This window comes from Dermacentor silvarum, unplaced genomic scaffold (genome assembly GCF_013339745.2).
Source record: "Dermacentor silvarum isolate Dsil-2018 unplaced genomic scaffold, BIME_Dsil_1.4 Seq12053, whole genome shotgun sequence".
Lineage (NCBI taxonomy): Eukaryota > Metazoa > Arthropoda > Arachnida > Ixodida > Ixodidae > Dermacentor > Dermacentor silvarum.
This window is the reverse complement of record NW_023605652.1, coordinates 5187-28272: the sequence shown is the minus strand read 5'-3', so window position 1 is coordinate 28272 and position 23086 is coordinate 5187. Positions and strand designations below refer to the sequence as shown.

The 23086-nt window shown below is 46.0% G+C and overlaps 1 protein-coding gene across 4 annotated transcripts in view; it reads right to left on the bottom strand.

The window, feature by feature from the left end:
- The window catches only part of LOC119434532 (mediator of RNA polymerase II transcription subunit 17), a 42862-nt gene extending 21707 nt beyond the window's left edge, over nt 1–21155 (bottom strand). The window contains exons 1-3 of one of the 4 annotated variants that reach the window (XM_049659521.1): nt 20877–21155; nt 15633–15741; nt 8214–8357 (exon numbers count right to left, since the gene is read on the bottom strand). In XM_049659521.1, the coding sequence (XP_049515478.1) occupies nt 8214–8357; nt 15633–15739 (251 nt within the window). In that variant the 5' untranslated portion in view covers nt 15740–15741; nt 20877–21155. Of the gene's footprint in view, nt 1–8213; nt 8358–15632; nt 15745–20616; nt 20800–20876 lie in introns of those variants that run through there. The other 3 variants (XM_049659519.1, XM_049659520.1, XM_037701673.2) reach the window with 3 other exon arrangements.
- Nucleotides 21156–23086: the final 1931 nt, after the last annotated feature.

Below are 23086 nucleotides of genomic sequence, written 5' to 3'. Positions count from 1 at the left end.
AACCATGTTGATGGCTATAAATTTTTAGAATTGAGGCCCCTAACGTTTGGGGCCCCAAAGAACTTTGCGGGTGTTAGCATTGGGGCATGCAGGAATGAAGAGTTTTGGAATAGGCGTTTTGCGTTTGCGGATAGCGTATTGTGTTTGCAGCGTCACTACGGCATCAAAGAAAAGCTGTTATAAATATTGAAATAAAATATACCACTTTATGATAAGCAAAGTAATTGAGACTTTTGTTTTCGCCTTTAAAGACAATTTTGAACCAATTCTATTATCAGCATGCAGCTTGTTGCGCTTATTTTTGAGTAACCAACTTTACGGACCTTCACCCAGCAAAGTCAATCTGTGATAGGCCTACGAGCCATGAAATCGACAATTGAATTCGGAATCAGCAGTGTATAATGAATCAATCTTCATTACGCATGTTAGTTGAGAGAAAGCGATAACCGCAATCACTTCTTCTAGCTTACAAACTTCATGCGTTACCATGAATCGAGCCCGTTTTGTGCTAGTTTAGAGCCGTCGCTTGGATGGGCGCCGTTTGTTGACGAAAGCTTTTGGGGTAGCTTTTGGGCTCCCACTAAATCGATGAAATAGCAGCCCGACGCAAAACCCAAACACAGTTTCCGCCTTGCGCATGCGCAGTGGCTTCGACACTATTTCTTTGGGTCCCCAATACGTTTGAGGCCCTATCCTAAAACTCTAATAATTGCTAATAAATCATATCGTGCCAAAACCACAATATGATTGGGAGGCACGACGCTGGGAGACTGCGGATTAATTTTGGCCACCTCGGGTTCTTTAACGTACACCTAAGTACACGGTGTTCCTGCATTTCGCCTTGATCGAAATGCGGCCGCCGTGGCCCAGAATCAAACCCGCGTCATCGAGCCAGCAGCGCGACACCTCACAAGGTAAGCTAACACGGTGGGTGAAGTTCATGTGACGTGGTGCACTGATGTCATCGTGGCAAATATGTTTCGATATTGACAGAATGAATATCTGCATCCATGACGTTACGGGCAAACCATCTAGAAGTAAAAGCAGCAGAACCCACCTTTTGCTCGGGGTCTTGCTCCAATTCTTTTTATACGTTCCCGCATACTTGGCCCACTTCCCATGTTTGGATTCTCCTCCCCGAGGAGGATCCGATCTTACTTCCCATGCTTGGATTCTCCTCCCCGAGGAGGATCCGATCTTACGTCCAACCTATCGAAGTGAATCTCGAATCTAAGCACGAAGAAAAATTCATCTAGCAGGAAAAGGAAATGGTAGTAAAGGCCCAACCGCATGCACGTGATTTTCGAGCGACAGCGACAAGCGACGGCGACGAGTGACAGGTTTTGCCGTCGCGGGGGGCTATCTGTCGCTGTCGCTGGTCGTGTCGCCGGTTTTTGGCCAGCCAGAAAATATCGCTTGTCGGCCGGAAGTCAGCGCGATGACATCCGCTGGGGACAGCGATTGCACAACAACATGGCAGCAATCAGTCTGCCCGCTTCGATCTGAATTCACTCTTGCAACTTGGTCTCCGCTGTGACAGCAAAAAATAAATAGTACAATCAGTTATCGCTTTACCTCATCGCTAGCTGAAGACTAAGTATCGGCGCTCTCTTGTCGTTATTATTGAGATCGGTTGTTTTGTTTTGACGCTGTTAGGCCTGAGACACCACCGAGAGCCGAGAAAGTGCTTTAAGTTTTACTCAACAGATGGCACCACGGCACCTTACGCTGACGGCATGGGACGGAGTTCCACTGGGGATGCGCATGGGACGGATTTTCACTGGGGATGATAGCATATTTTAGCTAGGTCTACATAAAACATTGACCTTTTGATAAAATTGAGATTTCTTTACGCGCGCACGATAACATTTATTCACACAACAATGTAAATCCGTCGCAACTCTTTTTCGCGATGTCGCGTTCATGTGGTTGCTCCACGCCGCGACACGACAGCGCGACAGGCACACCCTGTGTGCCTGTCGCGCTGGCCATGTCTTCATCGTGTGTTCATGGCCACGTCTTCATCCGGAAGACGTGGCCATGAACACACTGGAGCGTGTCATCCACCCGTGCTTCCCTTCTTTCATGTCGGCGCCATGATCGCCCGATGGTCCCGACCCTATGGTATTGCTCTGCCTTCCTGAGCATAGCCATGTTAGTACACTGTACTGTGAAAAACCCACTACTCCCAGGTTCATCCCGATGCCCGGGGATCGGGTGCATAACGGTCAAGCAGGGTGCAAGTTTAAGTGCAACAAAGATCAAAGCCACCGGCTCAGACAACAGCGCAGAGAGGGAAGGGAAGGCGGGGGGGGGGGGGGGGGGGTCATTTCGCGCACGCACACATGCACAGCCACGCGGCCGGCTCAGCCAGCTAAAAAAACACAGCCTTCGAGATTTGCTTCTACCCGATCAGAGCCACCTCTGAAGCTTGGATTAGGGCGCCACGTGTAGCCCGAACACAGTCAAGTCGCAGATTTTCAATAGCCCAAATATAGCCACAAAGCCAACTCGCCCAAGTCGACGCCAAAAAATTTTTCCCATAGCCCAATTTGGCTATATATAGCCAAACCTGGCAACACTGCTGAGAACAGTTTGGGCCTCTCACATTAAAAATAGCGCAGCTCGTGTGAGCCGTCCTTCAGTAACCTTATGACACAAGTCATTACTTACTTTGGCGCAGGTGCAAGCACAGTGGCTTGTTCTGCTTCAATGTGTTGTTTTTTGATGGCAGAAAACACTGTGCTTTTTTCTGAAACAAATGCTTCTGTATTTACTCAAGTAAGGCCGCATTTCTTTTCCAATTTCTTACAGATTGGAGGCCTTCAACGAGGCCTTATGCATTGGTGGTCAAGCCAGCTTAAGATTGGAGCTATTTTGGAGCAGAAAAAAATGTCATTCTGGAACAGTTTAGGAACAGCCACACCAGCATTTTGGAGCAGTTTTGGAGCAGAAAGGTTAGTCTTTTTGGAACATGGAACGATTGGAGTAGTACAGCAGTACTCTGTAGCCATTTGGGGAAGCTTGTTATTACTGTTCTATCCATAAGTGTTGCTCAACAGTGAGTGCTTCACTGTTGAGTAAGTGCTACTCAACAGTGAAGCAAGACACTAAGCCAACAGCAACCAATTAGGCTCGTCTTCCCACGGACGTGGAGAGATTTTGATTTGGGTAGGCAGGGAACTTCATTTTGTAAACAATTAAATAAAATTTTGTAGGCTAGCAAGAACAAAGATATGTGCCTGAGCGTAATACAGACATAAAGTACAAAGGCGCTAGAACAGTTCGCACTGTCCGAAATAAAACAAAAATTGACGGCCATGTCTTATGTGCATTCCAAATGACATGTGCTTTCACATACTTTACTGCACTACACAAAATGTGTATTACAGCCGAATCCCCCTACAACGAATGCCGCTACAACGAAATTTCTGCCACAATGAAGATTTTCCAATTCCCCGTCAGCTGCCCATAGAAAGTAATACAAAAGAAGTTCCTTTATAATGAAGGTGTTTTAATCGGTATTTCTGCTTCAACTAACTTTTTGAAAACAAAAGTAGGACTGAATTGAAATTGGAACTGCCGAGTAGTCAAATTAGAAGGCCCCTCCAAAGCTGTGGCGATCGTATGCCTGCTTGAACGAGGTTTTCACGAACAAAATCAAGTTCGAAGTACCAATTTATGCCACTGCAATCCATAGCCACACGTCATCACACGCCTACGCAAGACTGCATGGGATCACCACAATCGCCGCCGTTTTTTGTAGTGTGTGTCCGGTCGAAATGGCTATGCCATCAAAGAAGCGTAAATTTCTCTCTCTCAAGCAGAAGGCACATATGATCGCTGAGGCAAAAAGCGGAAGGAAAAAATTTTGCAGTTTCGCCCGAAAGCGAAGCATCGATTGATGCAGATTAGTAGACAGCTATACGAACTAAGGATCGTAGTTTCATCGGCCGTATAAACTTTTAAACATTCGCTTACTAACTAAATTACCAAGCACGGTGTCACGCGTGCACAGGTAAACATGAACACATCTCGCTCGATGACCATGGAAACTCAGTGTCAACACTCTAGAATGAGAGGGCGTGGCAATAGCAAGGAGCGAATTGGCCTCTGTGCCGTCTCTCGCTTCAAGGCGAACTAAATGTCGAAAGCACAGCGCACATGACTCTACCGGCACTAGTTGCACTTTGCCCACATCGCAGATCGCTTAGAAGATGAGGCCCACACGGGCGCGCACTTTGTGCACGGCGCAGATTGCTTTCAAGATACGGCGGCCGCGCCGCAGCCGCTGTTGTAAACATGATGCCAACGTCTCATCGTCTGGGGAAAATGACAACCCGCTAGACACACCGACTCCGGCGACCGCTTTGAAAGTAATGGATCCTTTTGACCTCATCAGAAAATTTATCAGAGCCCACGACAATGACATTGCGATGGCTCTTTTAACGGACTGTGAGACTCGTGTAACGCCCTTACTTGTCGTGAAGCGTAAGAAATCCAGGCTGACTGACTTCTTGAAATAAAACTTCCGGTAAGCGCAAGCTTGCCAAGTTTGCCGACTGTCATAAATATGTAACGAAATTGTGATAATTCAAACGCTTCATTGCGACGGTGCATGTGCCGCAAAATGAGTGTTTCGCGATCGGCCGGGCACGCACGTTGTCGGCCACAGTGTACGAAAAATGCTGCAACAGTGGCGCGAAATGCATTCTCTCATGAAGTTGACACTTTATTGACCACCTTCGGCCCGTCTCCCCCTCCCCCCCCTCCCCCGCCATCGCGATGATTTCCCGGATGATGTTGCGGTGTTGTTTGCGGCCTTGCCGTTTGGCGTACTTATATACGTACTAATTTCATGTCAACGAAATTTTTCGCGTGTCCCGGAATTTCGCTGTGGCAGGACTCGACTGTACGTCCAATAACAATGCTAGACGCTCGACAAGAGATTATGCGTCAATAAATGGCGTCAAGAATGAGAAGCCTCCGTACGGTGCATTGCAAAGATGGCAATGGCAGCTGAGAACGTCCGTACCATCCCATACACTCACTTTTGTTGCGAGGCGGTTTGTCAGCTTTCCGTGTATTGTGTGGCCTCTTCAAACATATACGAGTCGATTCGGCATAAAACAGTAACTTTAGTTTCCAATACTTGACAGAAGGAAATTTACAGAAGAATAAATTTGGGTTGGAGTGCATACAGCAGGCACTGCCAAATCCTGACTGGGAGCTTACCACTGTCGTTGAAAAGAAAAGTGTACGATCATTGCATTCTACCGGTGCTAACATATGGGGCAGAAACTTGGAGGTTACCAAAGAAGCTCGAGAACAAGCACTAAGAGCGATGGAACAAAAAATGTTAGGCCTAACGTTAAGAGAGAGGAAGAGAGCGGTGTGGATCAGAGAGCAAACGGGAATAACTGATATATTAAGAGAAAGAAATGGAGCTGGGCAGGCCATGTAATGCATAGGATGGATAACCATTGGAGCATTAGAGTTATAGAATGGGTACCAAGAGAAGGGAAGTGCAGTCGAGGACGGCAGAAAACTAGGTGGGGTGATGAAGTTAGGAAATTTGCAGGTGCAAGTTGGAATCAGCTAGCACATGACAAGGGTAATTGGAGATCGCAGGGAAAGGCCTTCTTCCTGCTGTGGACATAAATATAGGCCAATGATGATGACCTGACAGACCTTTCGAAGCACCACTAATTAGGCCTAACGGTGAAGGCAGTGTGCCACGACAAAACTGGCCGCTGGCCGATGTGATACAGCCCGCAAGCTGCCATGGAAAGCTTGCTGCTAATATGTTTGTATGAGTGGCTATTCGTCGATCGGATACGAGATCATGCATTTGGTTTTTGACAATTGATGTAGCAGAGTTTGGGTCCGCAAGGGACCAGCCAGCAACTAGTACCATAAGCGCACGTAGAAGTTTGTGTGCTTAAGATCGCCTACTGACAAAAAATTCCGACTGCATGCGTGAACGTGTGAATCTGCGGGTGTGAACACGCACATGCGATACGATTGGTTTGTCTTCCAATGGGTAATCAGTTGCACACCTTCAAACATGCTTCGCACATAGGCGCTGCTTTCGGTGCCATGCACTCTGTCGGCTATTTGCCGCGAGATAAAACTATAGGTGGCAGCAACGTCGCCGCGTTAGTGTGAATAGGCGGTTGACGGCATGCATTGAAAGATACGCATCGGTGTACCGCTGTGACTATTTTGGCCCGATTTTCTGTAATGAAACGTGCTGACTGCAGCGAGCTGATTTTACATTGCCCTCCAATGCCATGTTTTTGCACGAAATGCGCACGTTTCTACTACTACTTGAAAGATTGCAGTCTCGCTGCTGCCACTTAATTTAATTAACACAAGGTAAAATGCTTTTTCTGAATTTCTCGAAACGCGAAGCGATAATTAAATGTTTATGATTGTAGCGAGTGTAGGATGCTATAATCACACATCGCACGCTGGACACGGGCATTCACTGATCTTACTACAGTGCAAAGACGACAGGCACAACGCTAAATGCTTTTGTACACCGTCAGAAATGCAGAACAGCATTTAAGCATTTAGGACTCTGGTACTGCCACGGAAGAAGCAGCATTTAAAGCTATTCACGCCGTACATGCACATGTAAGCACGCAGTTCCTAGCAGGCAACGCACGGCACGATCCACACTATCTGTGGTTCAGCCAGTGCCCGCCAGGCGGCGACTCCGCTCGATCCCGCGGCCAATACGAATTGTTTCGATTGAAGTTGACCACCCAGATGAACTTTGTACTGAGAGAGGCATGCCTCATAACCAGATTGTGGTTTGATTACATAAAACTCCAAAATTAAATTTTGTTTTGTCCCGAAACAAACCGAGCGCCCTGGAAAGGCTGCATGCAATGCATTGACCTCAGCCAGGTATTCCACCAAATATGCAAAAAATGTAGCAGTAGATAATTGAGTTATGAACTCAATTACTTCAATGTTCACAAATCAATTCATATAGTTGAGTACAGTACAGTGGAATCTCATTGATACGATTCTGCATAATACGTTTTTCAGGATAATACACTTCTTTTTTCTTTTCCCGATAATTTGATTTGGTTGGATAATAGGAATTTCGGATGGTACGCTTTATTTTCCAGTTCCCGTGAAGATCGCATCAACAATATCCCACTGTATTTGTATAACCCTACTGAAAACATTACATTCGACAGGAAAAGGGCCATGCAGTAGCAGCTCGCAGAAACCAGCATGCGGGTATGCATGTGACGCTTATTGAAACTTTTTTCTCATATTTCAGCACTTCAAAGAGGGGGTGCAGGCCTTACACGAATAAATATGGTAGTTTAATGTCTGTACTTGTCCAGTGATCTTGATGTATTACTTGTACTGCTAGACCGACCATGCATGCAAGCTCCATTATCTTGGACCTGCACTAAGCAATGTCTAGTGCACTGGCGGCCAAGGCACGGCTCTCAAGCAGCACATGGATCTTTTTGGGCCTGCCTGTGGTAAATGCTGCACTGCCATGACTAGGTAGTTTCGATAAACCTATGCATCTACCATCTTTGGAAACTACACCAGCATTTCTTATCGGCAATGAGGTCAAGCAGTCGAAAGGTAGTAGTGAATGACGTCATTAGGATGTGAAACTCCCAGACATTACGGCGAGCTAGCTCCTTTTGCAGCTCTTTGAGTGCACCGGGGGCCCACTGAAAACGACAGCTTGTTGCCATACCTGCTGAGGAGCAAAACGACCAACTTAATGATCTGGGCGCCTCACCAGAAGCACCGCAGGGGTCACCTGTTACCTTAACCATTGTTTTTCTCCGTCAGTTTCGAGAGAGAAAAGCACCGGCCGGATTTTCTTTCCTCAGTGTGCGGATGAAGAAGAGAGTAACGCACCACGATCACAATGTGCTGCTGCCACATCAACCACCAGCACTAACAGCACGGCAAAGACAGCCAAGTGAATTTTCCTGTCAGAGCTAAACCCCATGAGATCACTGCTGGCCCCTGAATAATGGTGGTTTGTGAAGACTGAAACAGAGTACAGATGAAGCATGAAACGGAGTACAGTGGTGGTGGTTTCTCCACGTTGCATGGTTGCATTTTGAACCACATGACTAAGATGTTTGAGGGTCAATGGAAAACAGATGTGCCACTACAGAGAGCCGTGTGCTCTACCATTCATGCAGCAACCCCACCCTTACCTGAGCTTGGCGCGAACAGAGTCCCATGGCCAGAGGGAGGGCTGGAAGGACGCTTTCTCCAACTGCTGCTCGTCGGCTGCCGCTGCTTGGCCAAAGTCGATCTTCTGCGCCAACTTGGTCAGGTTCTCCGACATGGAACATGGCCTGCAGATGCCACCACTCACAGGTCGGCACATTCACTTCACGGGCGTGGTGACCAAGGATGTGAACAAAAGTGAGCAGGTAAGAGCGAATGTGTGACTACGTGAGTGCCTGAGTAGAAGCCTATAAAAACTAGTGAGGGAGTATCAGTGAGCTTTTCCTGCCAACCCATGATGCCACTTCTCACCTACATCCATCACAGAGCTTCACACAGAGGCAAATTTGCTGACACTGTCAGCACCCAGCAATCGGGAAGTGACAGGCAGTACATGGATTTGCTCAAACTCCTTCCGTCTCGTAGCAGGTGACATTGTGGAGTTTTACATTAACCTTCCTGAAGGTCCCTTTTGGCCCAAATTAGGTAGTTGCAAGGCAACAATTTGTCGAATGTAATTTCTACCATTTAATAGCATTCCAATCACAGCAAAGAAAAATAGCTCTTTAGGAATATCAAGTAATTACGGATGATTAGTGTTCTAAGTCAAACTTCGTCTAAATTTAGCGGCACGCGTGCAACTTTGCCTGTGTCTGTCATCTTGCGTTCACAGCACTTCAGTTGTGAATGAGAACATTCATCATCATCCCTAACCTAGAAGGTTACCATAGAAAGAAGTACAACACTCATGACATGCATCAGAGGCAGACATGTGCATAAGAATGACGCTGCACAAACAGTAAGCATGGCAGTGGTGTGGTAAAGCCCAGTTGTGATAGATCATGCCTAGATGAGAGGCGCTCACAGCAAAATGTTGCAGTTATTCTTTACGTGCACAATGACGATGATGTGTGGGGTTTTTTTGGCGCCAAAGACTGCCGTGATGAGTTTTCAATGAGTTGTTTATGAGATGCAGAAATTAACTGCTAACAATGGATGTACAGGGGCCAAAAATCAGTCGCTGCAACTTGCGTAAATATATCAGTATTAAAATAATGACTGCAGGTGTGCGCTCTGACCATGAAAGTTTTGTTATGAATGAATGGTGTAAAATGCGTCGATGACATTAGCACTAGTGCCTCGACAAGGCCCTTGTACCCAAGGGCTGGGAGGCAAGTGCTTTACAAAAATGCTGTCAGAGCAGCAGCCTCTAGTAAAAGGGTATGCTATGAATACCTTGGTCTGATAACTAGCAATTTACCAACGTCATGTAAAAATCTCAAAACTACCTTATTGTCAAAAAACGGTTCTATTCCGAGAAACATTGCAGGGTGAAGGGGAATGTGTTGTCTGTATGCCCGAGCAAAATACTTTTTCTTTTTATCTTCTAATTCCCGACACTCAAACAAGATGCGAAGGACCATCAGCATCTCGCCACATCTATCACAGACAGTAGATGCATCACCGGTCAGCAGGTAGGAGTGCCATATGTGCGCCCTATCCTAAGACGACCTTAGTTCGTATTTTTGTTATAGGTGGCCAATTTCCTAAGTATGGCTTAAAAACATCTAGTTTATTATGGGCTTCTGTGTCCCACGTGTCTTGCCAATAGCTCCTAAGTTTCTTCCGTAAGAAAGGTCTCAAGTCTATGGCAGGGACTGCTAAGGAGAATTGCTTGGCTTTGTTTTTACAGATGTAGCAATATGGTCAGCAAGTGTATTACTCTTGATGCTTCTGTGTCCAGGGACCCGGCATAGATGACATGCTGGTTCGACATATATGTTGTGCACAGGATTGAATAAAGATCATTGAGTATAGGATTCTTCTGTTTATAGAATGTCATTAAGGATCTTACAACACTTAAAGAGATTGTAAATAAACAGCTTTTTGTAGCTTTGTTTTCTTAATACAGTCTACTCTCGTTACAACGGACCCTCATAATCCGACAAAAAATGTCCGTTTTATCCGAAGTCCGTAATATTTGAAACGCCTCACTTCTGACACTTTGGTCGCGATGTAAGAGAAAAAAAAGTCTCAGTTTCGCTGGAAAAGTGACGCATTAATTGTGATAGCAGATTAGTAGACAGCTAAACAAAGTAAGAATAGTAGTTTTATCAGCCGTAGAAACTTGCAAACATTCGCTTACTAACTCAATTAACAAGCACGGTGTCATGCGCACACAGGTAAACATGAGCACATCTCGCTCGATGACCGCAGAAAGTCGCTGTCAAAACAGTGCTGTCAGGAAGCGCGGCAGCAGCGAACGAACTAAACATCGAAAGCACAGCGCATACGAAGCTACCGGCACTGAGCGCACTTTGTCCTTTCACGATAAGATCACTTACAGGATACGGCACCCGCTGCGCCCACACGGCGGGGCAGCAGCCACCGGAGGTGAACACCCTCTTCCTCGCCTCTCCCCGTACGCAATAGAGACGGCGCACTTCCGCCCCACCTTCCTTGGTCGCGCGTGCATGAGGTTAAGCCATGATCGTCGGCTCACCCTCGAAAGTCTGTTGTCAGCCCGTGTCGACACGGCAAAAGTATGCTTTATACGCCTGATTTTGTTAAAAAATTGCTGCTAATTTCGTCCGCTGTAGCTGATAGTCCGTTGTAGCACGGTCCGTAAAAGCGAACTTCGTTGCACTACTGAAATAGGTCGAGCAATTATGGTTGAAATGTGCTTCTTTATATCCGAAAGTCCGTGGTAAAGAGCGTAGACTGTACACTGGACAGTTGACATTATTGCGTAGGCCTCTGCAGTGAGAATACTTGTTTCTGGGTGCAGGACATTCAACTCCGAAAACGATATGCCAACGGCTGCATAAGACACACCAGTGTGAGGCCTAGGTGCGTGAGTGTAAATTCTGGGAACGAATATTTTGTCTGAAGTTCGAGGAAATGCATTCGAATATGTGCTTCTGGAGCGTGTTTTGTAACGCCTACAAACGATGCGTCACATTCTATGACCTGCCAGCGCCACGGCGGCAACAGCTTCGCTGGAGCAATTAAATGATGATCGAGAAGGCCATTTCTTTGCTGAGCATTCTTACACGCAGTGAAAAGGGTTGTCTCGCGGCACATCGTTTCTGGCAAGGCACTGCACATGATGTATCGCTTATGGTGGAATATTAAGGATGTGCACAGTTTGATTGCACTTTTAGAAAATATGTAAAACAGCAATAGGATCTCTGCAGATGCAGAGACCGCTGATTAAACTCTACGTAGAGGTTTGGTATCAGACTTGTCCTGAAGGCACCAGTCGCGAGGCAAATTCCTAAATGATGAACAGGGTCCAGCATTTTCAAGGCATTTGGTGTAGCCGACTGATGAACTATGGAGCCGTATTCTAAGCGTGTACATATTAGGCTCTTGTGCAAGGTCATAAGGCACTTCTTGTCGCTGCCCCAGCTTGTGCATGACAAAACTTTGTAGTACGTTCATCGTTTTTAGGCATTTTCTTTGATGCATTTATGTGGGGGATGAACATTAGCCTGGAGTCTAGTACAGTATCGACCACTTATAACGTAACCTTTTATAGTGCAGAACTGGCTACAACGCGGCCTTTCCTGACTCCCGTTTGCCCTCCCATAGAACTCCATGTATATGCATACCGCTTACAGTGTAGCCGCGTGAGACGAAATACCAGTTATAATGCGGCTTCCGCAGGAAAATCTCGCCGACAAGGGGCGGCAGCAAGGACGCTTCTCAACAAGGTGCGTGCTCCCGGCTGGCGTATGCATTATTCAATGCAATCAAACTCTCGTTAATTCGGACTTATTTGGACACACATCGGTTAATTCGGACTACTTTCGGAGCTCAGTGAGCGAGAAGCGCCACAAATGTGTGACGCGGAAAGAGCAAGAACGGCGCTAGCGTCCAAACCAAACGAAGTGGCGGAGTCGCATCGCCACAGCCAGCAGTTGAAATTGTACGTGGATGAGAGCAACACCGGAACGCTTCGAGCCTATTTGTGTCTTTGAAGCCTGCATTCATGCGTTGGCCGCGGGCTTTCATAACTGCGTAGTCGTCATCCACGATCGCATCGATAGCGGCCGCGGTTGTACGCGCGTCGATAGCGTGCCTAAAAAACTGCATAGTCACCATCGATGATCGCGTAGAGAGCGACCGCTGTTTCGACTGCCCCCCCCAGTTGTTGCAGCAAATGGTAGTTAATTCGTACAGACTCGGTTCGTGCGTCGGGTGCGTGCCCTTAGCACCGCAAAGTCGCCGTTCATAATCGCGTCAATAGCGGTCCACGGTTTTTTCGGCAGCGGTGGCGGCAAACAGTTTCGTTTTGACTCGGTGCAAAGCTGTCGAGCTTGAAGAGCACCAGCTATATCGCTATTATGTTTTCGCCAGCTCACTGGCGAAAACGTAATCGCGATGTGTGCGCGATAGTACAAAGCGTGTCTACATGCTTGGTCTACATGTTTGCATACGTGCAGGGCTTGAAATCGTTTTGGTTATAGTGCAGTACCGCTTATAGTGCAGATATTCGCGACTTCCGGCAACTTACGTTAAAAGCGGTCTACACTGTATTACGCCCAAGAATCTGTGCTCGCTGTTCACCAGCAGACACTCCTTATAGAGCTCTATGCTTGGTTGTGGATTGGACCAAGCCCCTCTTCTTCGAGAAAAGAACAGATGTACTCTTCGTAGGATTTACTCTAAATACATTTCATCCGCCCATTTAGAAAGCTTGTTTAGGCCATCTGTACCTGCCGTTCGCAGATTGGAAGTATTGCAAGATTGCCAGACTTACAATGTCTGGACGTCATCTTATAAACTGAGTAAAACATTGTATATGGTATTGCTGAGCACAAAGAATTCATTTTCACAATGACCAGCATGCAGCTAAGCACCGCACCTTGAGGAACGCCAGTCTCCTACACTGATCCAGCAACCTTTAAGCAGCAGTGCAAGCTGTGCAGAGCTCCCCGGGCTGACCTGTTCCATATACGTGGGGCTGTCCGAATATACGTATCCGCGGTAGTCCACAGGGCTTGCAATTACCACGACGCAGCAGTGGGAGGCCACACTGCTCTGCTCCAACCTATATGAGCAGGTCTGGGTCACGAAGCGGGCAGAGGCCATTTAGAAGAACTTCTTGCTGGGCGAGTTGGTGCATAGCTGTATCGGGAAGCGTTGCACGTACAAACGGACAAACACAGGAAAAAAAGACGTAAACGCATATGCGCTCTATCCGTTACGTCTTTTTTCCTGTGTTTGTCCGTTGTACGCGCAACGCTTCCCGATACAGCAGAGGCCGCTGCCAGGGAGCAGGAGCTCGAGGCCACTAACCACCGCCTCTGGAAACCACGAGCCTCTGGTTTCAAATAAATGTTTTGTCCTCCTGCTAGATGAATGGCCTAGACAGAGCAGTGCCAGCTCTCACACGGAATGTGCGTTCAGACAGGCAGCAGCTCTTGATTATGTCTAACATGTTTCTGCAGATACTCATTCAAGAAAGCTCCTGTAAAATTCTTTATCACCAGGTGTGTTGTAGGCGTTTTCCAAGTCTAAAATTACTGGCAAGAATTGTTTGTGTATAAACTCATCTCTTACATTTGACTCTATGTGGAACAAGGTGATCTATCGTTGACCTATCTTCCCTGAAACCACACTGGTGCAGATCTAGTAATTTGCACGTTTCTAAATAGTGATTAGGAGCTGGTTTATCATCAATTTGGGAGAGTTTGCACAGACAACTGGTTAGCGCTATGGTCTGTAGCCACTCATCAAGGATGGTTCTTTTTCCTCCTTAAGGATGGTAATTATATGGCTTGCCTCCAAGAAGTCGGAATGTACCCTGCTTCACATATTGCATACAATGAGAGGAGCGTGATTACAGTTTCAGGATGTTTGATCGTTTCATACGAGATGCAATTAGGCCCTGGCGCAGACTGATTGGGTCTCCTGCCAATATATGCTTGGCTCGGGGAGCTCATCTATTAGTTTCTCAAACTCTCTAAGCTCCAGACGAAAATCAGGTGGGACATAGAGAGAGTAGACGGTCAACAGTATGGCTCTAATGGCTACTGCCTTTAAATTTGTCTCTAGACGCAGGTGTCGGCAAGCAACAGGCCTCTGTGCTATAATTGCCAGACGACGCAGAAACTGGCATACGGCTTGCATACACACTGGTATGCACGCAAGCAAGAGGTAGCCCCTTGGCACTGCACTCAATTGAATGGGGCTCACCACTGCATGTCATTGTACCGTGATGAGTGCACACAACTGATATCAAAAACCTTTGCCAGTACATCCATAATTGTGATAATGCAAGTTTCCCACACACTCCTCCCTCTGAAGCCGAACAGCCAATGTAACACCACACTAACACTTTTTTTATTATTATGTATTTATTATTATTTTAAAAATACTGCGGACAAGAAGTCCAAGCAGGGTGAGCAGGATACACAAGAATAATCACAAAGGAACAGGATGAAACAAGTTTCTAACAAGCTTTTCACAATATGTGTGTCGTCATAAGGTAGACGATTAAGGAAATTTTATCAACTTGGTTCCAATAAAACTCTAACACAACATAACACCACTAATTACACAAATGGTATACAGATCATGGGCGTGGGGGGAATGCTTCTGTTAGTTTATTGCAGTCAGCTATTGTTTGTGGAAAAAAAGAGAACCGAAAAGTGTCAGTCCTTGCGAAAACTGGTGTTAGCGAATGAGAGTAGTGGTGTCGAGTGGGTCTGCTTATCAAGGGGGATACGTATGTTGCTGTGTCTAAGGGTAGCCTATGATTAATTAAGTTTGATAGAAACTCCAGTCTACTTTTCTTTCTTTGAATTTGTGAAAGTTCAATGCCGTGAGCTGTCATTCTTTCATCCGACGCACGTCCAATGACTGGAACCACCTTCCCACAGATATCGTTTCCATTTCGGACCATGATCTATTTTGTGCAACCATATACAATCACTTATTTAATCATGCATGAAGGTTTTTTTCCCCTTCCCCCCCCCCCCTTTTATACGCGGTTCTTTGCATTGTATCTTCATTCGTACTTTCATTGTATTAGCCTAACATTGCCTCCTCTTGTGTACTGTAGATGCTATTTGTACTGCACATGTTATTAAATCTGGCATTTTGTTTATTTATGTACCCCACTCCACTCTGTAAAGCTCTGTGCGCGTGAGGATAAAATAAATAAATAAATAAATAAAAAATATTTGGTGCCATGGTACAACCATGGGCTATTTGGTGCCACACTGAAATGATCTTTATCTGTTGGTACATCTTCTTTCAGTATATATGTTCTTTCAAATAAAACTTGTTGATGGTCTGAGTGCCTTCCTTGTTCTGCCCCTTAGCGCTGTTCCCAAGTCCCCAACAATGCACCAACGCACTCAATTTTCAACCTTTCTGTAATAAGTACTCACTGCACGTAGACCTCCTGCCCGTCGTAGGTGATCTCCTGCACCTGGTACTCCTGGCATGCCTCGACGCAGACAGCGACGCTGCTTCCACTACCGCTGCTGTTCGACATGGCTGCTGTAGACACAACAACCAGTGTCACAACTTTCCCACGACACGGCTGGCCACACTCAGCCTCGAACCACAAGTCGCCCAATATAAACTCTCAGCACATAACCTGTCACAGGTTACGGTCAGAAAGGAGGCATTGCACAAGGCATGAAAATATACGTAGAAAGTGACATCAAGGTACAAATATAGGCAAAGTGCTGGATGGTTTAAGAAGTCATAGGATGCTCATGCTGAAAACATTGCACATGGGAAAGGCCTGTCCAAAATAAATGGCATACAAGACAGTAATACACAAAAGAGGGTGACATGTACAACCACACACAACGAAATAGGGCGCACATCAATTTGGCAGGATAAAAAACAAATAGTAAGGCTTTTATTGATTTAATTGTGTCTTATATCTCAAACACCACCACGGCTATGAAAGATAGACATGATGGAGCGCCCCGAATTAATTTTCAGTGTCTGGACTGTTTGAGTGAGTGAGTAAGTGTCAACTTTATTATTAGGAGGGGTAAGGGAGTCTAATACCCGTGCCACACGGGCAAAGTAAAGTGCACTTTGAGCGAGTGCACTTCAGCGCGCTGTGTGTCACTTTGGCGGTGTGCTGCTACACGAGAAGGAAAAGTTCTTTCAAATTGATGGCCATGGCGACCGGTAGTCAGATGGGAAAGCCTATATTTATTAATATAAAAATGTGTGCACGAAAACAGTTTATTATTGTTAGAAACAACATTTACAATCCACCTTTATAAGCACCGGCAACGACGGCAACCTGACCAGCAACAGTCAAAATGACTCGATCCGCCAAACAACTGCCATTACCCGGCGTGGTCGTGAACAGCCCGAGAACAAGAGTAGCTTTTTGCTGTTCTTACTGTTTTCCTTGCGGTGTGGCACATTTTATTATCTTGTAACATTAGCAATCTAAACCAATGTCATTAAAAATTACTCCTGACTCTTCTTTCAATATCACTTTTGTATCTTCTAAGCATTGCTAACGAGGCTACACACTTCGACGCTATGAAGTGAGTTCGCCGAACACACTCGCCGGTGAGTCTGCTCTGCAGTGAGTGTCACTAAGCGTTCCCGTGCGGCAGCTTGCAAATGACACTAGCCGCAAAGCGCACTCACTCAAAGTGCACTTTACTTTGCCCGTGTGGCACGGGTATTAGCTACGTAGGCTGCCAGGCTGTGTTTCATGATGGCATCTTCAGCTCGTGCCAGGACCCATGTCTGGATGTCTCGGTCAGTGCTGGAGAGAAAAGCCTCCCATTGTTCCTCGGTGGGGGGTGGCGAGACGAGGTCGGCGGGCAGGGATCTTCCGGGCAGCCCCAGAGGATATGACTACACATCATAGAAGTGGCCGGTGTGGATAGAGATGTTTGACAACTATCACTATGCATCAGGACTGAGTGAGTGCGAATAGGAGGCAACGGCCTTGCTCTAACACCATGGGGCATCAAGCTAAGGACATCTTTTTAGCATTCGATCTTTCGGTCTAAGATTCAAAAGAGTTCAACGTTGTCAGAAAAAGTGTTCAACCTGTACTTTATCAAGGAGTGAAACTTGAATGAAACTACTTGCTTTCACAAGGGACAGGTGAAGGCATAGCGGAAGTAAACCGTCCAGAGGGAAAAATAAAATTAATGGCTTGAGAGGTGTCGGCAATATCGTCTTGTCCAGGATGTGCCATGAAGTGGGTGTCCACGAAGTCGGACATAAGAAGAAACAGCGAAGTCTTAACACAGCATTGGCACATTGGCAAAGACACTACAATTTCTGTGGAGGCAATTCGCACACGAGGACTGCCTGCCCAGCAAAGGCACAGAAGTGCTACAATCGCAGTATCGAGGAACACTTAGCAAGGTGTGCCCAAGAAAGCTTCAGCAGAACACAAACTCGAAAGCTCTGTGGGAGCTGTCATTGTCCCAAGCGTGCAAGTGTGACTCGATAATAAGAACAACTTGCAAAAAATACGGCAATTTTTGGAGTCTGATGATCATATTGCTACAGCGCAACCAGGAGTGGTGCCATTCAGAAGACAATTTGACGTGTGGAGGTGGAATCAGTCTCGACAGCCATCTTGTTTATGTATTGTTGCTGCTCTTGTATATATTGTAAATACATCTTTATCTCTGACTTCCACATTGTAACAGGGTAAAGCATGATCAGGTGAAAAATTTTGTGTCCCGAAGGGGAACTTTACTAGGAAAAAAATTTTGGAGACTATACAAAAAAATACGAAACAATTTTGTGCTGCCTCCCAAAAATTGGAGAGATTACAAAATTGTTCCATACTCGTGATTAATTTCTATGATTACAATATCAGTGTCACAAATTTAAAGCCCTTTGTGTCATGGGACACTCTTCAATGTAGCTTTTCGAGGTATTCATTCTTAAAGCCTGGTGGCGACTGATCAGCACCTGCAGCCCACCACATCTTGAAGGGACAACAGGAAAAAAATAAAAAAATACAAGAGAATTCACATATACACTTCAGGTATCATCCTTCCTCAGACACAGTGGAATTCCCTGCCTGATATTGTTGCGTCCACACCTTGTGAAATGCTTGTGGATGCGCTCTGGCAGCACTTATGCACGTTTCATCATGACTTGTGTGTACATTGATTGTTTGTATGCCACTGTAATCATGCTTTGCATTGGATCTATATTTTCGTGCCTGCTCATGTGTTGATGTTTTTGTTCTGCCTTGTTTTGTACTTTCTACAGTCTTAACACCTTGCTACAACTGTGTTTCAGGGTGAACGTAGGTAGGCAAATAAATTTTTAAAATGCACCTCATGCTCAAACCAAAAAACCTGTACTTGGCTCTCATTGCATATAGGGTAAGGCTCGGCATTGCTGGTCTCAGCCCTGCTAAAATTCTGATAGGCCAGCGTCTCCAAACTCAGGTTTCATTCACAGAGCAGTAATGTGGCTGATTCGCATCAAGTATTTAAGTTGCGATAGCTAAGGAATGCACACACTGTTCCAAAGCAGGAAGTGCAGTGCATTCAATGACAGACATACCTGAAAGCTTGATCCTGGCGACACTGTTTGGGTAGCAGACATGCAAACCAGAGCCACTATCATTGCACACATTGACAACCGATGAATGCATTACGCTGTAGTGTGACCAGAAGGTGCTCAACCATCTGCAAGAACTGGGGAAGTTTGATGGGAACTACAAGTTCCTGACCAACAATTATCTGGTTGGACCCAGTAGTGGTAAGTTAAAATTCGGCCACCTAATTAGCAGTCAGTCAAGTGGCCTCGGTAATGGAGTATGTCACCAGTGCAGGTGGGGCATTGATGAATGAGTTATTTAAATTGCAGTGTTTCTCCAGAGGAGTTTCTTGCTCACACTGATGTGGCCCACTTAGAATTTGTCAAACAACAAAACTTGTTTCAAAACGGGGGATGTACTAATTTGCACAGTTCAAGCCATGCACACACTGCAGTGTCCTATGTGCCTGCGCTCATGGAAACCTGACAATGAAGTCATGGGGCTTAGAAATGGCTGTGAATAAATGCCTTCGGGAACTGGGCATTCATTGCCGGTGGCTTGACTGTCACAGCCCACAACAGCACGACATACATGTGTTTGAAATAACCCAACTCAGTGCTTCATCCACATTTGTCACTGTCGCAGTGCTGAGCACCAATGTGTTATGTGAATGTAGGAATGCTTAAACACAATGACGCGCAAGTGTACAAGCCTGCTTGTCCACGTCATCATTGCGCTTAAACACCCCTAAGTATGTCTTGCCCACACGGCCAAACCTCAACGCTCGTCAAGTTCACTGTGTAAACAGTGTCGATAATGCACACTGTTCAGACGAGGCCTGCACTATATTTCGGATCTCGACACTGCAGAGCTTATGGGCATCATGCAGCAAACAGATAACAAAATTAAATCTCAGCGGCACTGCAGACACGAAGGCAATGAAATCGCAGACACCGAAGCAAGAGTTGCCTTGCATGATAGTGCACATTGTTTTCAGACCCAATACAAACTTCCTGATAGCTTATATGATACAGAACTTCACATCCGATAGCTGGGCTCAACCAGGTCGTCAACACAGGCACCTCCATAAACTTGACACCAAAATGAAGTTTCATATGCCACTGAAATTCAAAACGCTGCAACATAGGTTTTGTGTGCAGGATACAACTTGGTGTGGTGTTCACTCGATGTTATGCACACCTCACCGGCCGATTGTGTTTGCTATCATGTACCAGAAACACTAATGCATATATTTTGCATCTGTCCAAGATACAGAGGAGTCACGGACCTCTCTGTTCTCTGGCAAACCTCGACACTAGGCCAATCTCAGAGGAGTTTGCTTAACGTCCTTGACCCAACTCGAAATGTACTACAATAGCGTGGGCCATTTTACAATCTTTACATAACACAGGACTAGCCTCAAGACTTTAATTATGCTGCTGTGTTGAAGATGAGCATCATCACAGCAATATACTCTTGAAATCATCTTTCCCCATGTGCAGAGTAGCAGGTTAGAATGCACAAGCTCGAGCTGACCTCTCTGCTTCTGTATAAATAGATTCTACAACTACTATTATGTAAAAGATGGCAAAAACGACGATACACAATGTGGCCTGCATTATTACTCCAACAGCTTTTTAAAAAAGATCTTGCATTGCTTTGTTTTCTTGTTCTGACTCAGAATTCGCGGCATGATGGCGCATTTTGGTCCGCATCATTGAATTATTGAAGTCAGGTTCGCCCAGAAAAAAAAAGAAAAAGCTACGCTCGTACAGGCCATCAGATGAAGACTGCGGCTGTCGGCAAATAAAAGCCCAGGCGAACCACGCAAACAACAAAGCTCACGCAAACAACAGGGGAAAGCTCACCTAATCAGTTGTACGGACAAAAATGCAGGTGCCGGCCGTAACGCGGTATGTTTTGGTGAACGATTCCGACCAAAACAAGAAATTTTGTCACAAACTCATACTAGGAGTAGTAAACGCTAAATACTCTGAATTCTGTGTCGTAAGAATAAAAACGAAGGTCAACGTATGCGTTGACATTCATTAATGAAATGATTAACTAATTTTAATCATATACGTCGCATACAGCACATTAGGAAGGAACGAAGACAGGACAGGCGCACGTTTTGTTCATTATTGCACGCGTTTGTCCTGTTTTTTCAAACTTTCGGTCGTAAAATCATACGCGTTCGGCTAGTCAATGTTTACAATATTTTATGCAGAGCCGTCAGTGGCCCTACATTACTAAAGCGCAGCATGCTCGCTTACGAATCACTAGTCGGTGGGACTCAGACTACCGCAAGATAACTGCAGTAGCTTTTCGGGTGCAACATAATGCCTGATTGAGCTGAATCAAGTTCACTGTCACTCATTCTGCAATGTTGTCTGACAACGCCGTAGACGCGCTGCCGTAGACGCGCGCGGGAGCCTTGACAACCGCGGCCGGTGAGTGCGACAGAAACAGGGTAAAGCTCACCTAAACAATTGCACGGACAAAAATGCAGGTGCCCGCCGTTAACGCGGCAAATATAAACAATCAGTCACATTGCGTTGCTCCATCGCGTGTATCGCAGATTGCTATCATAGAGTTTCTCACTATATAGGCAATATATGTGAGAAAGCGAGATATTCCATGCTTCACGATAATCTAGAAACAATGATGATGATAATGACGCCATTATGGCAGTGTTGCCAGATAGCGCCGACAAAAACCGTCGAACCACTGATCTGTTGGCGACAGCAGTCTACATGACGGAAAACGCTGTGGCCAACAGTTGGCTGACCAAAATCGGTGCCGTGTCGGCCTGAGCCGCTATTCTGGACATTCCGCCATTTTCTTCGAAGCGTGACGTACGCGCGACGCTTACAAAATGGCGCCGATAGCCCCGATTTGCTTTCGTAACGTGACGCAAATTTGACGTTTCGCCTAAGAAACTGTAATGTAGGCATTGAACATAGCGTGGTTGATAAAGGAAAACAGTTTTCCTCCCCAGTGAAAATAAAGCAGCTAGCTCAAAGCGTACGATTATTCGATCAAAATCGTTTCTCGCTTCCGTCGTCTGCATGCGCGCAGGCTGTCGTCTGCTTCATTAGCTAGGATGCGTGTCCTCGGGAAACGGAATGAGTCACCGTATATTGGCGCCCACGCGCTTGCTTTCTACCTTGAGACAATATACGCGACCTGCCAGTGATGATCAGCGCACGCTCTAGGCCGCGTTATCGCTATCTCGTGATCCGCAAGTGACTCAGCCCTACTCGTCTGGCTGAGAAGCGGCCGAATATCATCGATAGCGTTGCGCGCGCCACAGGTATCCGCTTGAGTGACGCAAACGCCAGCACTGCCATCTCTTGTGCAGTTCGCTGCTTACTCGCACCGCGAGAGGAAACTTCAAGGCGCCGTCTTGCGTACATTTCTTTTTGTAAATTAAAAAGTCACCGTTGTCATAGCCTTTGATGACGCGAAAAGTCATTAATATTGATTACAATACAAACACAATAGTGAAAAGTGCGGAATGTCGCAGAAAGTTTGCTAGTTTCAACCAATATTATTTCAAATAAACGTGTTTTTAATAGAAATGATGGTTCAAAACAAAAATGCCAACACCACCCGAGAGCGATGCAAATGCTATGAGCACGCGTTGTGAACAAAAGATTTTCATGGCCCCAAATGACAGGGAAAATGCGGCGATACGCATGCCTCTCGACTGACACTGCATATGGCCGCTCATTACCATAATTCGCGCGGCTCGTCGCACCACAAATTATGGCGGAAAATCTGTGCAATGGCGGCCCAGCGCAACGTCACGCAACGTCAAATTGACGTTTACGAAACGGCCCTTCCTGTGACGATCTTCACGGGATATTCTTTCAGCCAATCAACAACTGACATGCCGGCTATCTTGGAACGCCACCACATATTCGCGAAATTGCAGATGCATTCCATGGGCTTCTGCACGCTACCGTACACTTTCTTTTTAAAGCGCCAAAGTCGCAATATAGGTGCCAAGGACCACACAAAAGTATTAGTCGATAAAACTTGCAGCTCCACGTCACGTTTCGTCATTCTGACGAAAACGCAAAATTGCATTTTGCAAAACTTCCGTTTCCCGGCACAAATTTCAAAAACACGTGACCTCTGGACAGCCAATGAGACAGCCAAGATGGCGGATAATGGCGGCAGTGCAGCCGCCATGCGTGTCCAGAATAGAGCCCCTAGTGCAAATGAGCCTTGAGCGCACAGCGGAGCCTGTCAAACAGGTGTCCGCGGGGTTTTGTATGCGTTCAGTTCTCGGAGGCCATGCTTTGGTTGGAATAGTCTTGTTGATTTTCGTGA